Source organism: Salvelinus fontinalis, chromosome 18 (genome assembly GCF_029448725.1).
Source record: "Salvelinus fontinalis isolate EN_2023a chromosome 18, ASM2944872v1, whole genome shotgun sequence".
Classification (NCBI taxonomy): Eukaryota; Metazoa; Chordata; class Actinopteri; order Salmoniformes; family Salmonidae; genus Salvelinus; species Salvelinus fontinalis.
Genome location: NC_074682.1, coordinates 7251232 through 7276429, shown reverse-complemented (window position 1 = coordinate 7276429; position 25198 = coordinate 7251232). Strand labels below are relative to the sequence as shown.

The 25198-nt window shown below is 43.7% G+C and overlaps 3 protein-coding genes across 7 annotated transcripts in view; 2 read left to right on the top strand and 1 right to left on the bottom strand.

The window, feature by feature from the left end:
• LOC129814875 (diphosphoinositol polyphosphate phosphohydrolase 1) overlaps positions 1 to 4255 on the top strand; it is a 34332-nt gene extending 30077 nt beyond the window's left edge. The window contains exons 5-6 of one of the 2 annotated variants that reach the window (XM_055867997.1): positions 65 to 250; positions 3678 to 4255. In XM_055867997.1, coding sequence (XP_055723972.1) covers positions 65 to 250; positions 3678 to 3724 — 233 coding nt within the window. In that variant the 3' untranslated portion in view covers positions 3725 to 4255. Of the gene's footprint in view, positions 1 to 64 lie in introns of both variants that reach the window. The other variant, XM_055867998.1, reaches the window with a different exon arrangement.
• Positions 4256 to 4520: 265 nt separating this feature from the next.
• LOC129814878 (40S ribosomal protein S10-like) lies at positions 4521 to 9183 on the bottom strand. Its single transcript, XM_055868000.1, has 6 exons — positions 9076 to 9183; positions 8361 to 8510; positions 6418 to 6592; positions 5363 to 5449; positions 5047 to 5102; positions 4521 to 4610 (listed from the first exon to the last, which is right to left on the bottom strand). Exons 2-6 carry the CDS (start codon positions 8508 to 8510, stop codon positions 4563 to 4565), a joined length of 516 nt encoding a protein of 171 aa, XP_055723975.1. The 5' UTR covers positions 9076 to 9183; the 3' UTR covers positions 4521 to 4562.
• Positions 9184 to 10504: 1321 nt separating this feature from the next.
• The window catches only part of LOC129814871 (protein kinase C and casein kinase substrate in neurons protein 1-like), a 59455-nt gene continuing 44761 nt past the window's right edge, over positions 10505 to 25198 (top strand). For 2 of the 4 annotated variants that reach the window (XM_055867986.1, XM_055867992.1), the window contains exons 1-2: positions 10505 to 10664; positions 14907 to 14990. The gene's annotated coding sequence lies outside the window, so the exon portion shown is untranslated. Of the gene's footprint in view, positions 10665 to 14906; positions 14991 to 23791; positions 24228 to 25198 lie in introns of those variants that run through there. The other 2 variants (XM_055867990.1, XM_055867987.1) reach the window with 2 other exon arrangements.

Here is a 25198-nt window from a genome sequence, read left to right as displayed (position 1 = left end):
GCCTCTCATGTCTGTCTTTCTAAGCTTGTGCCACAATGGTGTCTGTTCTTGTTCCTTTTAACAGGGAGAAAAAGGGATTGGTTTAAAATAGACGATGCAATACAAGTGTTGCAGTGTCACAAGCCTGTGCAGGCCACATACTTCGAGCCTCTCAAGGATGGTTGCCTGACCAGCAACGGGACGCCCCTGGTGGCCACGATAGGCGGCGACCTCTCCCCCACCTACAACATCAGCCAGAGCTCCGTGTCGGGTATCAGATAACTAAAACACAACCCCAGGAGCTCTTGCCACCACTCTCCCTCTTACTTCTTTTTTTTTTTTGGTCTCAAAATAACATGGTTTGCTTTGCCAACTCATTTGTGCCAGATTTGTGGTGCAGACTTGACAAGTGTTGAGTGAAGATTCTGAAACAATTTGGAAATGTCATTTTTGACCCCTTGTTTGTTTCGTTTTATTGAAAATGTCATGAAGCATCCCTCACTCCCTCATTCTCCTACCTTGAACACACCCTTAGCGTGGTGTTTATTGAATGCAAGAACTACTTTTCACTGTTGTGATGTAAAAGTGTATACTTAGTGCTTAAGCGCAATGCTTTCAGTGGTCTTTTTAATGTCTCCTCTTTTGGTTATTGTCTGTGTATGATTGTGCCCAAGAGTGTGTTTTCCCTCTGTTAAGGATAGGAAATGTTCTGTGCATCTGAATAGACAGTTGTAGGAAGTGACTTGTTTTGCATGATCGCTGGCTACGTTTTGCACATTGGGGTCACCTGATATAGATTGTGCAGCAGATAGTCTTTGGTGGTAACTAAGTTCTTTTGAATTCTCATTTAGCTCCGCATTGTGGTTCTTGGTATTAATATCTTGCAGGTTTCATCAGAAAGACGAGGGCCTTTTCCCCATTTGACCCGATCGTCAAGTAGCCTATACATTTTCCCTTAGTCTGGAAGCTAGCTAGCCATTTCAATATTCACTTCTAGGCAGAGAATAAAATATAGAAAGAATGGCTACTCAACTAAATATGTAGCACAGTCCCCATTTTGGTGAGTTAGCATTGAGAGTTTACCCTGGTGTTTTACCCAATAGACTGAGACCCTTTCGTTCTCCACAGTGTCTTTACCTACTTAACGGTCTAGTAGGTTGTTAGTAGTGGTTCACTACAGACGCCGAAACAGTAAGCCGACCAAAATGTATCAGTTTATTTATTTAGAATTGCATGGTGTGAACAACTGCAGTCTCCATCCATTTATTTTGTGACAATTGCCTTCACCCAACACACACACCACCTTTTTATCACATTTTCAGATTCTCACCCCTTACTTTAACCTCTGTTTTATATCAGATGTTTACATTGCGTTCATAACATTTATTTTTCACTTAAACAAGCACTAATAGACATGTATATTTCAATAATGTAGAATCTTTTCGGGGGGGGGGCTTTTCAGTAAAAATGTTTTACCCTTTTTAGTATTGAATCTGCATCCCCAAAACAAACACCTGCTTGATATTGAAAGTAATTTAATCTAAAATGCTGTCTTTGGCTAGATGCAGAACAAACAAACAAGCCTTGTACAGTTTGAGACCTTGTTTTTAACATGTAAAAATGCTTTGAATACTATTTTTTTTCTTTTTCTTAAACGTCTGGCAAATCTCTAGCCAACCTGCTATACTTGCCTTAGATGTGGCATGGAGCAGCTGGCTCAATACTGTGAAACTGGAGGCCCTGTAGATAGCATGTAAGACGTTTTATTGTAAATTGTTTATTTCTGTATAGATCAAAGGTGAGTACAAATGACAAAACAGTTCCTCTGATGCATTTGTGAGGGCTATATTTTGCTCAGCCATGGCGGTAGAGTTGACTCGATCCCTAAACAAAGGGTGGCGTTGGCTTTGTAAGGTTTGTTGACGAGTTGCTTTGATACACAGTACATGTTAAGGCTAAAGAACAAGTAAATGTTGCTAGCTTTGTATTGGGGGGGTGAAGAGAAGACCCCATTTATCATGGATGATATTAGCAGCAGAGATGCCTCAGATGTTCTACAAAGACCAAGAGGCTGAGGTGTAATAAAGTGAAGTCCATGGTTGAATTGTTAACATACAAAAATGAGGGTTTCCACTGGGCTGAATGCTGTTTCCAGACCACTACCATAGAACATTTATGTCATTATCCTAGTCTTCTGACAGAACCAACTCTTTTATATGTAACATCTCCCTATTATCTCTTCTGCCCTGTCATTGTTTCAGTAGCTCATCATTCGCCCTCCAAAATGAGCATTATATACACTCAGTGGTCAGTTTATTAGGTACACCAATCCATTCCCGAAAATAGTTAGCTCCTCCAGTGTGTCACGTGGCCGTGGCTTGCTATAAAAAGGAGGCATCCAGTTACCGGATGGGCTAATGCAGCAGACGACCACACCGGGTTCCACTCCTATCAGCTAAAAACAAGAAGCGTCTCCAGTGTGCACGCAATCACCAACATCACCTGGTCAAACGAATCCCAGTTCCTGTTGAGTCATGCTGATGGCAGTCAGGATTTTACATAAGCAGCATGGGGCAATGGTGTGGGGGATGTTTTCCTTGCACACGGGAGGTCCCTTGTTACCAATTGAGCAACGTTTCCATGCACTGAAGAATTCAGGTTGTTCTGGAGGCAAAGGGGGTCCGATCCGGTACTAGATGGGTGCACCTAATAACTGGCAGCCGAGTGTACGTTATCCCTAATCCCAGACTCAAGGTCTATTCTATAATGTAAGGGTTGAACTAAATTGGTGAGTGGATTACTGATATCAATAGAAATTCTACTTTGAACCATTTATTGCTTTTTATAAACTAGGTGGTTCAAGCCCTGAATGCGGATTGGCTGACAGCTGTGTTATACCAGATTGTATTCCACAGGTACAAAACATTTAATTTAACTGCTCTAATTACATTGGTAGCCAGTTTATAATAGCAATAAGGTAACTTGTGGTTTGTGATATGGCCAATATACTACGGCTAAGGACTGTGTCATCACTCCGCATTGCGCCGTGCGTTTAAGAACAGCCCTTAGCCGTGGTATATTGGCCATATACCACACCCCCTCTGGCCTTATTGCTTCATTACATGAGCTGCATCGAAAGGTGTGGGGGGCTAAGTCTTGGAACTGTCTAGTGGAAACCAATTTTTCCAATACCACCTTAGCCCCACAGAGCAGAATACATTTAGGCCTATTATTGAATTTTGTGGTCAGCCTCCCTTAATCCACCATTTTCTTTATATGATAATGAGCGATCAAATTAGAGAAGGAATTGTAAAATCTCTAAAGTGAAGGGGTTCTATTCAAAATGGGCACACGCGAGGGCAATGAATGTGGATATCCATATGTAACAGCCAATGAATGACCACTTGTTCTTTAACCTGTTTGTACTTTGTCGATGTTCTTGTGTTCCTGACAAGATACCTTGTACATACTAGCTAAAGCAGCACTTATAGCTAGATAAACATTATGCTTTAGTCAATAAGTGTATTTTTCCCCTTCCATCTAATACATAGTTCTGTTAACTCCTTTTGTTAATACAATGAAAGTTGGAAGTGGAGGGGTTTAAGAACTCAATACTTCTCATTATTAGGAAAGGGATAAGTACTGTATAAATATACCCTGCTTGAGTCCTTTAAGAAATGCATTTCTCTCTTCCTTAGGACAATTTCACACAGCACGCAGTGAAAGCCGGAAGGAGTGGATGTAGGCATTTTAAAAAGATCAAACGCAGCCTCTGCTCAGATAGGCCTCCTTGGTCCTTCACCGGAGTGATGTAAAACTTGCCCATATCACACCTAGTGGTCAGGCAGTATTCTGCAACGCATGTGAAACGGTTTTGCCTCAGTCAGTGAATGTCCAGTTGAGGATTCTTGCATTCTCAGCAGTATTTGTTTCATGGCATTGCATTTGGATAGTGACTACTCTGACAGCTTGATTATTTTTCTATTGGATCGTCCTGTAGTAGGAGTGATACTCCCTTGCTATATACAAATTGATAAGGCAAAGTCACAATCAGATGGGATTCGGTGAAGAAAGCTATTTAGGCTACCTAAAATATAAGTGTGCATTTCCCCAAGCACAAGCCCTTGACCTTCCCTACATATTTGTAGTAATTGTTTTCTCCAAGGTGTACGTCACTGGAATATTTACTATTGTCATTTGGGACTGTGAAAAACCAGTGAGAAGACTGAAGATTGTAATATAAAATGTGCCAACAAATAAACACCAGTATTTCAGATCTGGATTCCATTTTCCTTTTTTTAAATCATTGTAACAAAGTGTCTAGCTACTTAGTAAATACAGGTATTAAGTAGAATACTATAGGTTGTTGATAAACCCCTGACTAAAGAAAGGACTGTACTTTGAATAACCTCTGCCACGCTTCAGCTAGTATAATTACTGTAGTGTGCAAATGAATAACTCCACAGTCCACACAAACATTGGAAAGAATGCTACATTCATCCAGAATGGTCCATATTTAAAGTACTGACAAATAAAAAGGACAAAGTTGTGTTGTGTGTTTATTGTAAAGTAATGATAGACATTTACTCCTGAGGAGGCTGCTGTCCTCGGCCACGTCCAAATCCACCCCTCTGAAAACAAAGAACAGGATAAGCTTCCACATCACAAGATAGTTGGTCAGCAAAACGAGTGTCATATGGTTGTTTCCAATTCATGTCCCAAATTTGTCAACCCGACTAACTACTCAATGCGTTAGAACAGTGTGTCTGGCTGCCCAATGTATGTTCTTTTTCACAATAGCGTTTAACCAATTACAATTGCTCGTGGCAATGACATCTTGTTGAGTCTCAACTTAAATGCACACAAATAAGGCTTTGAATTGCCTATTCTAGTGCCATATAGATGTACAGTATACAACCTTTCAATGGTAGGCTATACAATAAACAATCATTTATGACCATTTATTATTCAGACTTGTCATGGTAACCGGTATACTGAGTCGGTCCCCAGGAACAGAGTTGAGCACCTGCTTCAGACTACATTACCATTAGGCAATACAGTACTTACAAATTGGAACTCTGTGGCTGAACCAGCACCTGCCTCTGCTTTCTTGTCTCCACCAGCTGTAAAGAAAATAACAGATTGTAATCAAAACATATTCCAAAACGATTTAGTTATCGACATTTTCCTTCATTCATCACCATTCATACTAGTCACAAAGGCTGAGGAATAAGTCATTACCAATAACAAATGTGCTCACCAACTACTGGATCTCAAGGCAGATATTTGGAGCTACAAAGCACACTAGTCAGCAGATAGTGAAATTCCCAGTTGGTTGAAAGCGATGGTTAGGATTAGAGGGATTCTGTAAAACTATACATACGCGGTGCAGCAGATCTTCTGTAATTGTCTCTATCACCCCCATCACGGTTGAAGCGGGCAGGCCTCTCTCCCCTCTCTCCCTCCATACCTGGAAAATAAAAGACAACGCTCAGCTGGGTGGAATGTCAGACTCAAAATCACAGGAAGGAACATCAGGTTTGGGTCCAATCAGCACCTATGACTATACAGTACAAAATCCGATAGTTCTCACTGTCCAGCTCCTGAGGGATGCAGTGTATGCAGACATGTTCCAGCCCGGCTCTAAACCAACTCATTCAAACAATCAAGGTCTAAATCAAAGACCACGATTAGTTGAATCAGTTAGTACAGGACTGGTACTAAAGCCAGCACACTGCAGCTCCCCAGGACTGGAGTCACCCAGACCTGTTGAAGTAGGGCCTCATTAGGAGCAGTAATACCCCATTCACATACTATGCTGGTTTGGTTACTTTATTTTCATATAGTCTTTTCCAGCAAACGAGGTGGATATGTAAACTGAATCTGACCAATGAATACACCCCAGATATGGATCATCTCATCGCTGTAGCCTATGACACAAACACCTCATTCAACTCATTGAGGGCTTGATGAGTAGTTGAATCAGGTGTGCTTGTCTAGGGTTACAATAAACATGTGTACTGGTGGCGGTACTCCGGGACCAGGGTTTGAACACAGCGCCAGGTAGCATTAGCTAACGCTAGTCAGCCGTATATGCGCCAAACCGCCCGTATTTTTCATCCTATAGCTTGTTTTTAAATAGTAAACCATTTCCCCCCCCCATCACTTTTATTGCCATGACTGATCAGAAATTATCAAGCCCATGTCTTTCTGTTATCAAGCCCATGTCTTTCTGAAGCAGACATTGGCAGCAATATGTTTGAAACATCAAATCGCAGTATCGAAGTGTAATACATATAGGAAGTGAGAATCGCAAAACATATTATATAGGCAACTAAGTATCGTGAGGTCCCTGGCAATTCCCAAGCCTAATGTGTAACCAGTCCAGGACAGTGCAGATCATTAGTGTGAAAATGGTTAGACTATAAGTGGACGTACCCTTGGGCCGGGGCCTCGCGGTCTCAGGACGCATCTGGCGGCGCAGGGTGGCGGGAACAATCTCAGGTGGAAGGTGCAGGAAGTCTCTCAGGTACTGGATACCTTCATTGGTGAGGTACCAGTAAAAATGGCGCCAGGCAAATTGCTCCTTGACATACCCAAGTGACTTCAAGGACTGAAAAACAAACATGAAAAAATATTTTAGTTTTTTAAATATAAAGACAACCCCAAAATCCAACAGTCATGACATGCTAGGGAAACATTTTCCGTAACCCAACTGTGTGCAAGTCTGAAAATCCACATCAGTGGTGTATTCATTAGTCAGAATCCGTTGAAAAATGTTTAGCAACAGAAAACGGAGTCTACAACCCACACAAGTTGCTCAGGTAGTGCAGCTCATCCAGGATGGCACATCAATGCGAGCTGTGGCAAGAAGGTTTGCTGTGTCTGTCAGCGTAGTGTCCAGAGCATGGAGGCGCTTCCAGGAGACAGGCCAGTACATCAGGAGACGTGGAGGAGGCCGTAGGAGGGCAACAACCCAGCAGCAGGACCGCTACCTCCGCCTTTGTGCAAGGAGGAGCACTGCCAGAGCCCTGCAAAATGACCTCCAGCAGGCCACAAATGTGCATGTGTCTGCTCAAACGGTCAGAAACAGACTCCATGAGGGTGGTATGAGGGCCCGACGTCCACAGGTGGGGGCTGTGCTTACAGCCCAACACCGTGCAGGACGTTTGGCATTTGCCAGAGAACACCAAGATTGGCAAATTCGCCACTGGCGCCCTGTGCTCTTCACAGATGAAAGCAGGTTCACACTGAGCACATGTGACAGAGTCTGGAGACGCCGTGGAGAACGTTCTTCTGCCTGCAACATCCTCCAGCATGACCGGTTTGGCGGTGGGTCAGTCATGGTGTGGGGTGGCATTTCTTTGTGGGGCCGCACAGCCCTCCATGTGCTCACCAGAGGTAGCCTGACTGCCATTAGCTACCGAGATGAGATCCTCAGACCCCTTGTGAGACCATATGCTGACATGCACATTTGTGGCCTGCTGGAGGTCATTTTGCAGGGCTCTGGCAGGGCTCTTGCAGGGCTCTGGAACTGAGAAGTGGTCTGTGGTCACCACCTGCAGAATCACTCCTTTATTGGGGGTGTCTTGCTAATTGCCTATAATTTCCACCTTTTGTCTATTCCATTTGCACAACAGCATGTGAAATTTATTGTCAATCAGTGTTGCTTCCTAAGTGGACAGTTTGATTTCACAGAAGTGTGATTGACTTGGCATTACATTGTGTTGTTTAAGTGTTCCCTTTATTTTTTTGAGCAGTTATATATATATATATATATATATATATATATATATATATATATATAAAGGTGAGGATGTTTGCTACCAAACTATCAATGAGCATAATATCCATCAAGTGGGGCAAGGGTAGGGAAAATAGATTTAACACTAATGCGCATTTTGACTAAGTGACAGCAAACATAGCTTCCCACTGCAAATTGAGGATACAGACACCCACCCGGTGAGAATGGGCAGGGGGGTATTTTCCCAACATCTATTTAGGCATATTAAAAACACTCCAGTTTTTTCCTATCGCGAGTATAATACGATCCGACTGTCAACTGTCACTTTACGGATACGATTATGAGTATGGTCATGACGGCACACCCCTAGAATACCCCAGAGATATGCATAATTTCATCACTGTCACCCTTGAGTCCACGCACATGAAAATTCACCTTGCTCAGGTCATCACATCAACATGTAACAAAAACACCAGAATTCACAGATACAATCCAGTCTTTAATTAACGCAACAGCCACAGTTTAAATGTGGGCATCATGCTACTTGACAATAACTGCACCGGTCTCAAAGGACAGAACCAACATTTAAAAAACTAACAGTAGAATCAATATCTCCTAAAGTTCAAGGGGCTCTCACCAGCATTGCTTTCATCACATGAAGGTTGGGCACGTTCTTGTCGGCCAATTCAGGGTGCTTGGGCAGATGTACATCTTTCTTCGCCACCATGACGCCCTCTTTGAAGAGGAGCTCATAGATGGCAATACGGTTCTTCTTAGGCATCAGCATCTATTCACACAACCGAAAATGAGACAAGCGTTAGCGTCAAATGCAATATAACATGGATGTCCACCTACCCACATACTGGCTAGCTAACAGCCCACTACAAGATTGTAAGGTTACTAACGTCACAAGACTGGGAGTCCTAACTTATGTCAACTAACGTTACCCCAGCCGGTAGGTACGTTAAGCTAGCTAGCTAGCTTCTTCGGAAAACTATGGGCTCATTTCCCAGGTGAGTTAGGTAACGAACATTTTACCAGGCTTCTAGTGTCTAATGATAAAACCACATTTGGAACGACTTCCATCCGGCAGTGGTTACTACCTATCACACTAGCTTTGAAAAATAATTACAAATGAAGTGATACGAGGACATAGCAGGGAAGTCCGTGTATGTAGCTAGACTACCCTGTGTATTTTAACCTACATCTCGAATAATATAAGGCTTTTTGGGGAAATGTTTGGATGTTTATAACAATGACATACACATCTATCTAAAATTGAGAGTAACAGCTTCATTCAATGTAAGATGTCTTAGATTTATTCAGATTATCTTTGCTAGGCATTTGCCTACCTTGCCACTTGCTAGGGGACCGGAACCGGAAGGAACGACGGAAGGCGTTCAAGAGCATTTACGCCCAGACGTTGGAACTAGCAGCTTTAGCGTCATCTACTGAACTGGCGGGAAAAGTGCAGTAGACTAAATGGAATTGCCTATAGACAGGGAATTATTATTCCGCATCGTCATTTTTGCAAATTAGCCTATGGGTAAAATAGCCATGCACTTTTGTTAATCAAATAAATTAATTGACACATATCTGCAATAGGTATACACTGTCTAAGCTTACACCACTTATCAAAGTGCTTTTCAACCTGAACCACCACTCGTCCTTTTTTGGAAATACGAGCTTATTTAATTTTTTTACGTTAGAAGAAGCTTCAGATACATTTTCCGGTCTTGTGTGGGGATTCAGCCAGCGGAATTTGTACTGGGGTGTTCATTTAAAGACCATAACATTATTCTTCCATTGGACCATCCAGGGCCGGCTCCAGACATAAGCAGTCGCTTAGGGCCCCAGGCTGCTAGGGGGCCCACCCCCCCAAAAAGTTTTTAGGAACTGTCTGGTTCTCAACTTAGAATAGAATAGAGAGTTAGAATAGTAGAATACACAAGGTGTAAGTTCAACATTTGCTTGTGCTTCAGCAGTTTCTCCTGTTTTCAAATCAAATTTTATTGGTCACATACACCACAGGAGGCTGGTGCTGCCTTAATTGGGGAGGACAGGCTTGTGGTAATGGCTGGAGCGGAATAGGTGGAATGGTTACCATGTGTTTGATGCCATTCCATTTGCGTCGTTCCAGCCATTATTATGAGCCGTCCTCCCCTGAGCAGCCTCCATTGACATACATATATTTAGCAGATGTTATTGAAATGCTTGTGTTCCTAGCTCCAACAGTGCAGTAGTATCTAACACTGACAGTCACTCAATTAGCCATGTCAGTTAACATTTTTTTGATTTTTAAATTAGTCTAGCCAATAATCTAAATTTATCGCAATCATGACCGAATACCGACTGGGCACGCAGAGCACATGCCCAGGGGCCCTGACCTCCAGGTGGTCCTCATTGATTTTTGTCGTCACTCTTACTCAGATATCATTAACATGGCAAAATGTGTAAAATTGCAGGAAATTTGCTTTAAAACTGCAAAGATGTCTCTCCACACCATGGAAAAATCAGTAGAACTGCAGAAAACATGCTTTGAAACAGCAAAAACTATATAGTAGAATTGCATGAAATGTGTTAAAAAATTGCAACATTTTCTCTCCTCCACATGGCAAAATGTGTAAAATTGCAGGAAATTAACTTTCAAACATACATTTTTCTATCCGCCATCAAGAGGGGGTCTACACTTTTTGTTGATCTGCTTGGTGGAGGGGTCCCCAACCAAATCTTGTTTAGTGTCCCCAAAAAGCTAGAGCCGGCCCTGGGACCATCCCCCACATGTCGCCTCTTGTCCTGCCGCTTTTTGTGCAGCACAAGGCAAGCCTTCATGCTGTCAATTGACGGAGAAGGGTCTACCTTTTTTTCTAGTTGCTATAACGGGAACTATTTTTATATTTAGGCCAACAGGGGAGTCGGACACATCGCATTGTGTTCTCTGGTATGTTATGCATTTACAGTATATATGCATGCACCATTTCCAGTTTGTTTCAGTAGAAACGGAAAGAATAGGCTAAGAACTGCATCTTTGACTGGTAGGCTACGCAACCCATCATATTCTGCTACCGGGGACAGCGAGACTTTTCAACCCTACAGTTTTTTTGTTGCTTTATTCTTTAGTAGCCTACATTTTATTATAATATACACTACTAGACCAAAAGTATGTGGACACCTGCTCGTTGAACATCTCATTCTAAAATCATGTGCATTAATATGGAGTTGGTCCCCCCTTTGCTGTTATAACAGCCTCCGCTCTTCTGGGAAGGCTTTCCACTAGATGTTGTAACATTGTTGCTGGAACTTGCTTCGATTCAGCCACAAGTTCATTAGTGGGGTCGGGCACTAATTTTGGGCGATTAGGCCTGGCTCGCAGTCGGCGTTCCAAATCATCCCGAAGTTATTCGATGGGGTTGAGGTCAGGGCTCTGTGCAGGCCAGTCAAGTTTTTCCACACAGATCTCAACAAACCATTTCTGTATGGACCTGGCTTTGTGCACGGGGGCATTGTCATGCTGAAACAGGATAGGGCCTTCCCCAGACTGTTGCCACAAAGTTAGAGGCACAGAATATTCTAGAATGTCATTGTATGCTGGAGCGTTAAGATTTTTCTTCACTGGAGCTAAGGGGCATAGCCGGATCCATGAAAAACAGCCCCAGACCATTATTCCTCCTCCACCAAACTTTACAGTTGGCACTATTCATTGTGGCAGGTAGCGTTCTCCTGGTATCCACCAAACCCAGATTCATCACTCCAGAGAACGCATTTCCACTGCTCCAGTGTCCAATGGCAGTGAGCTTTTAATTTAAAAAAAGATTTAACCTTTATTTAACTATGATTTACATCACTCCAGCCGATGCTTGGCATTGCACATGGTGATCTTAGGCTTGTGTGCGGCTGCTCGGCCATGGAACCCCATTTCATGAAGCTCCTGGCAAACAGTTATTGTGCTGACAATCTTTACGTGCTTCAGCACTCGGCGGTCCCATTATGTGGGCTTGTGTGGCCTACCACTTCGCGGCTGAGCCATTGTTGCTCCTAGACATTTCCACTTAACAATAACAGCACTTACAGTTGACCAAATTTGACAAACTGACTTGTTGGAAACGTGGCATCCTATAACAGTGAAGTGGTAGGTCACACAAGCTCACAGAACTGGAACGGCAAGTGCTGGAGCGCGTAGCGCGCAAAAATCGCCTGTCCTCGGTTGCAACACTCACTACCGAGCTCCAAACAGCCTTTGGAAGCAACGTCAGCACGATAACTGTTCGTCGGGAGCTTCATGAAATGGGTTTCCATGGCCGAGCTGCCACACACAAGCCTAAGATCATCATGCGCAATGCCAAGGGTCGGCTGGAGTGGTGTAAAGCTCGCTGCCATTGGACTCTGGAGCAGTGGAAACACATTCTCTGGAGTGATGAATTACGCATCATGGTTCAGGCTCCTTAGTTCCAGTGAAGGGAAATCTTAACGCTACAGCATACAATGACATTCTAGACGTTCCTGTGCTTCCAACATTGTGGCAACAGTTTGGGGAAGGCCCTTTCCTGTTTCAGCATGACAATGCCCCCGTGCACAAAGCGTGGTCCATACAGAAATGGTTTGCCGAGATTGGTGTGGAAGAACTTAACTGGCCTGCACAGTGCCCTGACCTCAACCCCATCAAACACCTTTGGGAAGAATTGGAAAGCCGACTGCAAGCCAGGCCAAATCACCCAAACTTAGTGCCCGACCTCACTAATTCTCTTGTGGCTGAATGGAAGCAAATCCCTGCAGCAATGTTTCAACATCTCATGGAAGCCTTCCCCCCTTTGCTGTTATATGATTTTATCCATCTGTTATACTGCCTTCCACAATGTCTCCACGTAAGGAATGCTTATATAGGACACGAGGCAACTAGAAGAGGGGAGGGTCATATAGAGTGCAGTCTGTCTCGCTCTGTGTGCATGTGTTTGCCTAAGTGCATGCATGTCTCTGCATGCTTCTACGTGTTTGCGTCACATGTGTGTGTGTGTGTGTGTGTGTCTCTGTGTGTGTGTGTGTGTGTCCTGTGTTAGTGTGTCATTTCCTTAAATGGGATGAATGGGGACCAGGACACACATCTGATTTATACACCCCAATTCAGCCGACCACACTGAAGGAGGAATGACATACTGTATAGGCACCATTACTAATGTCATTAATTAGCCCAGATCATTTGGATTTCTCTCCTCCAGATGATTGTGAATCTGCCAGGGGAGGCTATTCCCCATGGAGACATACATGGATTGTTTGCCTCGGTCATTGTAATTCGTCCCTACAAGCCCGCTTGTCAATTGTGCTCGCCACAATCTTAATCCTACGCTAATAGACACTGCATTTTATTTTGCAAAATCACTGGTTTTATCCATTTCCAGATTGTGTAGCCTGAATATGCTTTATTTGGAATAGTAAGTTCAGCAATGCTGTATACAGATTTTCCAGCTTTGTAGTAGGCCTGGATGGAAATAGATTATTTGGATCCATATTAACATATTTGGGTGGCAAAAACAGAATATTCTACTTTCAGTATTGTGTGTGTGAATTTCACATGCATGTTATTCATCTACAAGATACCTTTTTACATGGCTTCTCTATTACTATATCATTAACCACATCCATCTTAATAATATAAACAACAATATCTTCTGTGATATCCATTGGCTTTTTTGGCATCAAAATGGCTTTGATGAAATTGACTAGTAGCTGTCATGTCTTACTTGCTTTAAACTTTTTGCAACATACTGCGTTATACTCCCATGCCCCAACTTCCCACACCCTCTCCTCTATGAGGACTGAAGCTCAAGGGGATTTTCCCCCCTCAACCAACTACACCACTAAATTAAAGGTTGCTCCTAACACGTTCTCCTGTAGGGCTCTCAGTGCTTGATCTGAACCATGGAAATCAAATTACTAGACCAGACAAAGCCCCTCAGACCATGGCAATTTATTCTTTGCTATTCTAATCTAGGTCTATGGTCTGCCTGGTGGTGGAGGCTGAGTGCAAAGTTTAGGATTGAGCTGTTTGGTAATTGGAGATAGTGATAGGATACTCACATGGGACAACTGGAGTGGACCAAGAGAGAGGCTGCATCCTGTGTCCTTAAAGGCGCAGGCCCAATATTTCCCATCGGCTGTGTTATTTTTTTCTTTACATTTGACATTTAAGACATTTAGCAGACGCTCTTATTCAGAGGGAGTTAGAGTGGATTAATCTGAAGGTAGTTAGGTGAGACAACCACATAGCCTCTCAAATTAAATTGTATTTGTCACCAGTGCCAAATACAACAGGTGTAGATCTTACCATGACACTCTTACTTACAATCCCTTAACCAACAATGCAGTTATGAAAAATAAGAGTAAGAAAACATTTACTAAATAAACTAAAGTAAAAGAAATAAAAGTAACAACAAAATGACAAGAACGAGGCTATATACAGGGTACCGGCACCGTGTCACTGTGCGGGGGTACAGGTTAGTCGAGATAATTGAGGTAAAATGTACATGTAGGTAGGGGTAAAGTGACTAGTCATAGTAAGCTATTTCTTCTCTCAATTAAGCAGCTATTAGCAAAGTCAGCGCTAGTTAGAAAAGACAAGTACAAGTGTTAGTTTATTATTATTTGTGTCGTTGTTATGCTCATGTTACTTCAGGTATAATGTTTTGTGGAGGCCCCTACAATTAGTACTTAGAAATTGTTATATAGGTTGTTCCAAGTAAAGCACATCATGTGCTTTCATGAATTTGGTTGAGTCCTTCTCATTCTTTGTTCATTTCTCCTATATACAACAGAACGACCTTTGCAACATGTCCAGACAACATAGGCCAGTCTCATCTGACATCACAGCCAAAACCTTGCCTCTTCCTCTTGGATGAGGAGAGGGCAGACAAGCTGTTGGCAGACTGACAATCTGCATTGATCCCTTCTGACTCTCTTTTCTGCTGTTATCTCCTGTCCGAGGGACAGGCAGACAACGATGGAGAGCGACATTAGAAGAGAGGAGATCAGATGAATCTTTGTAAAGATCCAGGTTGATATTGAGGACGAGAGGGATTAGAGGAGATAGAACTGACGTCTCCGTCTCAGAGATTCATCTATCTGTTTGTTTGTCTGTCTGTCATTTTGTTTTATTATGAAATCCGTCATCCACTCTCTCTTGTCTCCTTAGGTGTGCTCCTTCAGGGGAAGGGATTCTATAGGGCTCAGTCCTTACCTGGGGTTATATGGAAACCTGATTGACCCAGTAGAGAAGGTAAAGGTTTTCACTGATTTCTGATTAGAATAGGGTTGTGACAATGATGGAATTTGGGTTAATGATTAATTGTCATGCAAATAGCCACAGTTATTGTCATTTTTGTCGATTTTTGTTTTTAGCTTGTAATGCATCATAATCCATCTTTAAAAATATACCTGAAGAAATACCTAATAAACGCAACACAGCTTTGGTGACACCCCTGTCTAAAAAAATGTATGGTTTTGACCGCTCGGAAGTATTGGAAATTAAGCTTCTCCTCCCAACCGTGCCGTTCTGCTATTATAATGAACTTTACCCACTTCATGTACAAAATGTATAACTGCTAATGGGTTAACTATATTAACTTGAATATAAAGTTGAATCCACCCTTCTCCTGAAATGAATGTACAAAGGCGATTATGATGATGATTTCTTTCAGTTCACGGTTATTCCATAATTGTCGGTTACACGATTATACAATAATTGTGTCAGCCCTAGATTATGCGCTCAATGCATTCCGCATAAACGTGCTACACTATGAGCATAACGCCCTCTGTATTCTACTGGTTACACTTCCTCCATAGATGCTGGCCTTGAGCTTCTTAAACGCATCCCTCCTTTCTCAAACAAATCACTGGTCAGGCACAATTCGATAGGGAGAAAGCAAGATCTATAGTTAGTCCAAGAAAGGGAGGAAGAATGGATTTCTGGACTATAATAACACGGTATCTGGCTGAAGTGGCGGTGATGGCAGCAGGAAGGCCCAGATCAGGCAGGCCCGGACACCCAAACCAACCAGGCTTGGCAGTAATTGAGAAAAGGGCCTAATAAAGGATCTGATAGAGCCTTATGGGCCTGGTCAAAAGTAGTGAACTGAATAGGAAGCCATTTTGGGATTCAAACAAAGAAGAACCCCTGTGGGTGTTGGCTGCAGGTTTTAACTGTTCATCTATAGTGGTGATTTAGAGTCACCTAGAGGGAGGGGTGGAGGGGGAGGGAATGGCTTTATGTTGCCACAGCAACTGGATTTATTAAAGTTTGGTGCAGTAGACAGAGCTACGGTATTTCCGTGTGTGTGTGTGTGTGCGCGCGTGCATTTGATCGCGAGAGAGGGAGAGAGAGACAAAGAATGAAATACCCTGTAGCAGAGAGCACTTGTTTGATTGTAGACTGCTCCAAGGCCCCGTTTAATCCTCTGAACCCATGTTGGCACGTCGAGCTGGCAGACAGACCCTATAGTCTCATTGTGAGGGTTTGTCACTTTTACAGGGGCCAGTCTCAGTGTAAATGTGCTCTAATCTGTGCCTTAATTGTGCATTGACTCCAGCACCTCTGATAATGTAGATGGTATTTGATTACCTGCATCCTTGAATGGTGTTCCCTCTCACTACGCAGCCAAGAGAGCTCATTCATGACAACACCATCAGAGAATAGCTCTCTCTGTGGATAAACACTGTGAGCAGCTGCAGTGTGTATTTGAGTGACTCATTTTGCCAAGTTGGCACTGTAACCTCTGAAACAATTGGCTGCCTCTCTGCAGAGGTCTGTAGCATTCCTGAGTATGGTTGCTCCAATGGTTGCTCTAGGCCAGGGCGAAGCATCGCCGCAACGTGTTACAGTACGTTTCGACCAGAAGCAGTGTCTCCGCTTGACAACTCCTCGCTCCAAAAGATTGGCCGCTTTATGGGCGTAGACGTGAACCTATTCAAGTAAGTAAGTAAATACATCAAAACATATATATACGTACAGTACCAGTCAAAAGTTTGGACACACCTACTCATTCAATTATTTTTCTTTATTTTTACTATTTTCTACATTGGAGAATAATAGTGAAGACATCACAGCCATCACAGCCAGACATCACAGCCGGCACAGCCAGAAGAGGACTGGCCACCCCTCATAGCCTGGTTCCTCTAGGTTTCTTCCTAGGTTCCAGCCTTTCTGGGGAGTTTTTCCAAGCCACCTCGCGTCTACACCTGCATTGCTTGCCGTTTGGGGTTTTAGGCTGGTTTTCTGTACAGCACTTTGTGACATCAGCTGATGTAAGAAGGGCTTCATAAATACATTTTATTGATAAAAAATAACACATATGGAATCATGTAGTAACCAAAAAAGTGTTAAACAAATCAAAATATATTTTATATTGGAGATTCTTCAAAGTAACAACAGTCTTGAAGGAGTTCCCACATATGCTGAGCACTTGTTGGCTGCTCTGCGGTCCAATTCATCCCTAACCATCTCAATTGAGTTGAGGTCGGGTGATTGTGGAGGCCAGGTCATCTGATGCAGCACTCCATCACTCTCCTTCTTGGTCAAATAGCTCTTACACAGCCTGGAGGTGTGTTTTGGGTCATTGTCCTGTTGAAAAACAAATGATAGTCGCACTAAGCGCAAACCAGATGGGATGGCGAGTCGCTGCAGAATGCTGTGGTAGCCATTGTTACGCACGCCTCTTGGAGGGCACGCAACACCCTGCTACACTCAACTCCCCGTGGAGTGAAAGAGGTATGGGATTGTAGGTGCGGGTAAGGATGACAGAGGCAGAATGTATTACCATTTACAGGGAATTTATTTCCTTCCGCGGTAATTTGGGGAAAAGGGGCGGGACGAAACCAAAGCATAGAAAGTTAAAGAGCTCCCTCTCCTACCTTACCTACCTACCCACAACTTACCTAACTAGCAACAACTGGCGCACTATCCAAAATACAGGGGATGGTCCGCCCAGGTCTTACCTAGCGTGCATAGACATAGTAAATACTACCGGTATATGTATGCCCGCAGGCCTCTTGCCTAAGCACTCCCAAGGTACCTTCCCCAACTAATAACGCACAAACAATTATACGTTTTCATGTCTTTATTGACCACACCGTGTAAACATTCACAGTGCAGGGTGGGAAAAGTATGTGAACCCTTGCATTCAATAACTGGTTGATCCTCCTTTGGCAGCAATAACCTCAACCAAACGTTTTCTGTAGTTGCGGATCAGACCTGCACAACGGTCAGGAGGAATTTTGGACCATTCCTCTTTACAAAACTCTTTCAGTTCAGCAATATTCTTGGGATGTATGGTGTGAACTGCTCTCTTGAGGTCATGCCACAGCATCTCAATCGGGTTGAGGTCAGGACTCTGACTGGGACCACTCCAGAAGGCATATTTTTGGGGGAAATCTGTTAAAGCCATTCTGTTGTTGATTTACTTCTGTGTTTTGGGTTGTTGTCCTATTGCATCACCCAACTTCTGTTGAGCTTCAATTGGCGGACAGATAGCCTAACATTGTCCTGCAAAATGTCTTGATAAACTTGGGAATTCATTTTTCCATCGATGATGGCAAGCTGTCCAGGCCCTGAGGGAGCAAAGCAGCCACAAACCATGAGGCTCCCTCCACCAAACTTTACAGTTGGGATGAGGTTTTGATGTTGGTGTGCTGTGCCTTTTTTGCTCCACACATAGTGTTGTGTGTTCCTTCCAAACAACTCAACTGTAGTTTCATCTGTCAACAGAATATTTTGCCAGTAGCGCTGTGCAACATCCAGGTGCACTTTTGCAAACTTCAGATGTGCAGCAATGGGTTTTTTTGGACAGCAGTGGCTTCTTCCGTGGTGTCCTCCCATGAACACCATTCTTGTTTAGTGCTTTACGTATCATAGACTTGTCAACAGAGATGTTAGCGTGTTCCAGAGATTTCTGTACGTCTTTAACTGACACTCTAGGATTCTTCTTAAACATCATTGAACATTCTGTGTTGTGCTCTTGCAGTCATCTTTGCAGGACGGCCACTCCTAGGGAAAGTAGCAACAGTGCTGAACTTTCTAAATTTATAGACAATTTGTCTTGCCATGGACTGATGAACATCAAGGCTTTTAGAGATACTTATGTAACCCTTTCCAGCTTCATGCAAGTCAACAATTCTTAACCTTAGGTCTTCTGAGATCTCTTTTGTTCGAGGCATGGTTCACATCAGGCAATGCTTCTTGTGAATCGCAAACTCAAATTTTGTGAGTGTTTTTTACAGGCCAAGGCAGCTCTAACCAACATCTCCAATCTCGTCTCAGTGATTGGACTCCAGGTTAGCTGACTCCTGACTCCAGTCAGCTTTTGGAGAAGTCATTAGCCTAGGGGTTCACATACTTTTTCCAACCTACACTGTGAATGTTTAAATGAGGTGCAGAGGATTTGTCCTGAAGGGAAAAGCACTGCATTACCTCCTGGTGCAGCTCCTCATGTTGAAGGTCTGTGGCCTTCTGTGCTTTTTCTCCATCTCATCCAAAGATCTTCTTGGCCAAATGTCAATAATCCCCCAGAAAACTAATACAGTTCAAACAAAAATAAATAATAAACAAACTCTCACGCAACCTCCCTTTTTAACTAAAATGTTAAACACTCCTACAGTGCATTATTAGTTCACCAAAGGCACCGAAGGCACCAAAGGCACCGAACATAAAAGCGAGCGCAGCACAAAGAGAGACATTTTTTCAGTGTAAAGCACTGAAGGAGATAGAAAGAGAGATGGGCTCGGCTGTTGCATCCAGGCTTGCACGTGCACTCGTCCGTCCGACACAATCCTTGGTTGTTTGTTCGACAAAAGCTTGCAACAGTGTTGCTAGTAATCCATGTGATCAGAGGATGGAATGGTTCTAATGCATCAGCAGTAGTGCGATAACGAGGCGATCAAGAAACTTTTAGAAACTAAGCACGTTGAAACTACACAAGACTTCTGCAGAGTTCCACACGCCGTCGAAACTGCCGTGCTAGCCGAGAGCACTTACACAGAGCCAGAAGAGCCATCTTTGTTTCCTCCTTCCTGACTGCTGCTGTGCTCTTAAAGTGGCAAGGTGAAGGCTCCGTGCAGGATTTCGCCAGACCCCCAAGCGATAAGACTGCTAAATAGTTAGTTAAATAGTTAACCAAATAGCTACCAGGACTATCTGCGTTTCCCCTTTTTGACTCATCACATTACTGCTACTGTTAATTAACTGTCACATTATTCCTAGTTGTAAAAAATAATAATAATAATAAATAACAAAACAACCCAAAACACAGAACATAGAACACAGACAACAATCAAAGCTATATACAGGTGTCATCAGATCCGGAGGACATGAGAACAGAATTAGCAGAAGTCCTGGAAAGCTTTTCTGAACACCACGATCTTGAGCTGTGCCTTAGAAGAAGACAGCCCTAATAGTGTCTGGAAGTGTGTTCCACAGCTGCAGAGCTGCGCAACTGAAAGCCCTGTCACCCATAGTTTATAGTCTGCTGAAGGGACACTGACCTGGAGGAGTGAAGGGCAGGAGGGTAGAATGAGGTCCGACAGGTACTTGGGTTCAGAGCTGTGGATAACTTGGTAGGTGTGAAACAGGATTTTGTTGTCGATGCGTGAGCCTATAGGGAGCCAGTGACGGTTGAACAGTACTGGAGTGATCAGGATACTTGCAGAGCACTTCTGCAAATCCTGTAGCCTGTTTAGGCACTTGGCAGATGCGCCAACAAAATGGGCATTACAATAGTCCAGACGGGATGAAATAAAGGTATGGATGAGTTGCTCAGCTGCAGGTTGTGATAGCATAGGTCGTAACCTGGAAACAATCTGTAGATGGGAAAATTTGACTTTAACCTGCAGGACGACCTCCGTCTTTTTGCAGGTTAACTGCAGGAAACTCAACTGCATCCGTGTAGTGGCAGTATTTGTGGAGACATACAGCTGAGTGTCATCCGCATGAAAGTGAAAGCCCAGTCCCTTTTTCCTCAAGATAGTTCCAAGTGGCAGCATGTTGATACAAAACAGTAGTGGCCCCAGGACCGAGCTTTGAGGCGACCCCATGTCGGACCACAACTGTGTCTGACTTACTAGGACCGATAGCTATAAACTGGTAGCAATCTGTGAGATGGGACCTGAACCAGTCCAGTATCTGACAGGCCCAGGAGCTTCTCCATGCGGTCCAGCAGGATGGTGCGGCTGATCGTGTCGAATGCTGCATTGAGGTCCAGCAGTATGAGGATGCTTGCAGCCACAGTCAGCATTCATCAGGAGGTCATTGGTGGCCCTTACCAGGGCAGTCTCGGTGCTGTGTCTAGCTCCGAAACCCGACTGGAAGGGTTCAAGTAGGTTGTGAGTGACCAAATGATTTTGGAGCTGGTTAGAAACAGCACATTCGAGGAGCTTACTCAGGAAGGGTAGGTTGGAAATAGGCTTGTAAACTCAGCAAAAAAAGAAACTCACTGTCAACTGTATTTATTTTCAGCAAACTTAACATGTGTAAATATGTGTATGAACATAACAAGATTCAACGACTGAGACATAAACTGAACAAGTTCCACAGACATGTGACAGTCCGATGATGCTGTGACACACCGCTGTGACACACCGCCCCAGACCATGACGGACTCTCCACCTCCAAATCCAGAGTACAAGCCTCGGTGTAACGTTCATTCCCTCGACGATAAACGCGAATCTGACCATCACCCCTGGTGAGACAAAACCGAGACTTGTCAGTGAAGAGCACTTCTCGCCAGTCCTGTCTGGTCCAGCAACGGTGGGTTTGTGCCCATAGGCGACGTTGTTGCCGGTGATGTCTGGTGAGGACCAGCCTTACAACAGCCTACAAGCCCTCAGTCCAGCCTCTCTCAGCCTATTGGGGACAGTCTGAGCACTGATGGAGGGATTGTGCGTTCCTCGTGTAACTTGGGCAGTTGTTGTTGCCATCCTGTACTTGTCCCGCAGGTGTGATGTTCGGATGTACCGATCCTGTGCAGATGTTGTTACACGTGGTCTGCCACTGCGAGGACGATCAGCTGTCCATCCTGTCTCCCTGTAGCGCTGTCTTAGGCGTCTCACAGTACGGACATTGCAATTTATTGCCTTTGCACATCAGCAGCCCTCATGCCTCCTTGCAGCATGCCAAAGGCACGTTCATGCAGATGAGCAGGGACCCTGGGCATCTATCTTTTGTTATTTTTCAGAGTCAGTAGAAAGGCCTCTTTAGTGTCCTAAGTTTTCATAACTATGACCGTAATTGCCTACCGTCTGTAAGCTGTTAGTGTCTTAACGACCGTTCCACAGGTGCATGTTCATGAATTATTTATGGTTCCTTGAACAAGCATTGCGAAACAGTGTTTAAACCCTTTACAATGAAGATCTGTGAAGTTATTTGGATTTTTACAAATTATCTTTGAAAGACACAGGGTCCTGAAAAGGGGACATTTTTTTGTTGTTGCTGAGTTTAGTTCTAGAGATTGTCAGGGTCAGATCCAGGATTTTTAAGTACTGGTGTGACAGCGGCCAGTTTGAGCTGAAGAGGAACACATCCAGGGTTTTCCAGAGCAGGTAAGCAGGTGGGGATAGTGTCAAGTGTGCAAGTGGTAGGCCTCATTGTTTTAACCAGCTTGGTTACATCCGCTGCAGTTACTGTGGTGAAGGTGGAGAACCTGGGCTCAGGGAGCATAGGACTGGCTATCTCAACTACCAGGCCTGGAGAAGATAGGATGATGTTGTTGATGTTTTACATTTAGCTTTGGAAGAAGCACAGGTATTGATTGCACCGTTCTGGGGAAGCTGAGATAGCAGAATTGTTGAAAGGTTGGAGGAGCTTTGCTCACAGTAAAGAACAACACCTGGGAGTTACCACTGCTGATCAGTTGAGAATAATAGGATGTCCCAGCTGCATTTAATATATACTAGATATATACTTATATGTACATATCTACCTCAATTACCTCGTACCCCTGCACATCAACTCGGTACTGGTACCCCGTGTATATAGCCAAGTTAGCGTTACGCAAGTGTGTATTTATTATGACCTTTTATTTTATTATTATACTACATTTTATTATTTCTCTATTTTTATTTCTCTCTGCATTGTTGAGAAGGGCCGGCAAATAAGCATTTCCCTGTTAGTCTACACCTGTTTTTTTTTTACAAAGCATGTGACAAAAATTAGATTTGATGAGAGCGTCAGAGGGAAACAGGAGCAATTAACGCAGAATTATTTTACAGCAGACACCTCACCAGACCTGCCCTCGTGTCTGTTGGCGCTACTCCCACTATGTTCAGGAATTACAGTCTGGATACATGTGAGCTGATGGGGAGGTCATGTGTCAAGAATAGAAACAAAAATAAAATGCCTGCAGGTGGTATGGTATATTATATGCTGCGCCCAGGTGCTTTGATTACACTGCGCCACAATACACAGACAATGTTTCAGCTCGAATAGCCTTCATTGGGTGGCTTTTACCGTGTGCAGCGTTTACCGTGTGCAAGCTTCCTTTCTTCATTCATCAGTATTTACCCTTGGTCCAGTACACAGTGTGGGAATTTGGGATGTGCACATTTCCACATCCAACAGAAAGAAAATATTGGGGTCAGTCTTGTGCAGTAGCCAGCAGGAGAGAGAAGCCTTTGTGTTTGAAGTGTAGGAGAATTAGTTTGATCCCCTCTCAGTCTGAGTCAGTCGAGCTACACATTCTCTCTATCATTCCCTAAGGTGCTGCCAGAAAGGGAGGGAGGTGTGTGTTGAAAGCAGACTGAGTCTATGAAATGAGGCTGCTGCTGCTTATGTATGCTCTGCTCTAAGGGAAGCTTTTGATGGGTGGGAGTGATTCCGCACCCCCCCCCATTCGATAAACACACACAACCCTCCTGCCGATTGCAATGTGTCCTAAGATCGCCACGTCAGCTTTGATCTGATCCGCTGCTGTTTCCTGCCAGACAACACACTTAACAGGACTCTTCTGTTACCTACACGCATGTCCGGATTTTGTCCGAAAAAAGGTTTATTGCCTATTTCCTTCCTTCAGCCCCTTATTTCCTTCCTTACATTCCTGCCTCCCTCTGTCTCTGCTGCTCCTTTCTCCCTCCTACCTCTTTTTCTCCTGTCCATTTTCTCTCCAGTCCTTTTCCTCTCCATGACAACGGTTCTCCTTGAGACTTCCTAGGAATGTGTCAGACAGACAGGGAGGGAGTGCCCTCACTGGCAGCTGGCTAATTATTGATGGCCTTGCCGGTCTTCATGAGGATGTGTCAAAGTTCAGTCGGTGTGTATGTGTGTGTTTTTGTGTGTTTGTGTGTGTGTGTGTGTGTGTTGCGCGGGTGCTTAGACAACAGGGTGTGTCGTCTCCTTCAGGTGCATAGCTGTGCTAGTTGCTTCTAGCCTCTAACACTGTCCGTCTCGAGTGACACATCTCGCAAGTTTGGACACAGATCGTTCCGAGTGTTGCTCACAAGGACTTAGCCAGCACACACAGACAAGAGTGACCAGGTACAGTACTGTTGTTATGTTACTTTAAAATACACAATATAGATCAATATATACTTTCTGAAATATTTACCGTTTTAATAACCTAGTCTACATACACATCATGTAGAATGTTAGAAAAATCAGGGTTCTTTAGAGAACTGTACGCATGATTCAGTGGAGGCTGCCGAGGGGAGAACGGCGCATAATGACTGGAACAGGGCAAATGAAATGGCATCAAACCATGTGTTTGATGCATTTCATACCTTTCCACTAATTCTGCTCTAGCCATTACCACAAGCCTGTCCACCCCAATTAAGGTGCCACTAGCCTCCTGTGTTGTGATTTGTTGATTATGTGAACAATACTCCTCCACTGGATTAATGTATTAAGATCACTGCAGATAGTCAAACAGGACGTTGGGCCTTTGGATAACATGTTGATCTATCAATTCTCAAAAAAAAAGGGTACACTGGTTTAACTTGAACTGCTTGCGCTCTTGAAATCGATCCTGAGTGTATGGGTGTTAGAGGGGGTTGTTCTCGGATACCTTGGATACACAGGTGTTGCTGAGCAAATAGATGTCGTAATTTATGTACCTATGATGTCACCACAATAGCGAAGTGTGTATGGTTGTTTTGTGGATTTACTGCACTTTGTTATGCTCTTGTCCTTTTCTCTCATGGCCGTATTGAATCATTGAGCCCCTCTGCCCTTTCATGACACCAGGTGTCCCCTCTCTCTCTCTCGCTCTCTCTCGCTCTCTCTCTCTCTCTCTCTCTCTCGTCCTCTTCCTCTTTCTCTCTCTCTCTCTCTCTCTCTCTCTCTCTCTCTCTCTCTCTCTCTCTCTTCCTCTTTCTCTCTCTCTCTCTCTTTCATTATTTCCAGTGTTACTTCCAGTGCCCATCTTTAGTTTTTGGGTGTTGGCCAAGCATTAGCCTCGTACTAAACATCCTGATCTCACAATCTGTTTTGCTTGCATTCTGTTTCGAAGG

Excerpts from the sequence above, each read along its gene's own strand:
- LOC129814878 (XM_055868000.1), bottom strand. The coding sequence starts at position 8,510 with ATGCTGATGCCTAAGAAGAACCGTATTGCCATCTATGAGCTCCTCTTC. Across the intron at positions 5,450-6,417 it reads CGCGAGGCCCCGGCCCAAGG|GTATGGAGGGAGAGAGGGGA; the intron begins GTACGTCCACTT and ends TTTATTTTCCAG. Across the intron at positions 4,611-5,046 it reads CAGCCACAGAGTTCCAATTT|AGGGGTGGATTTGGACGTGG; the intron begins GTAAGTACTGTA and ends CTTTGTTTTCAG.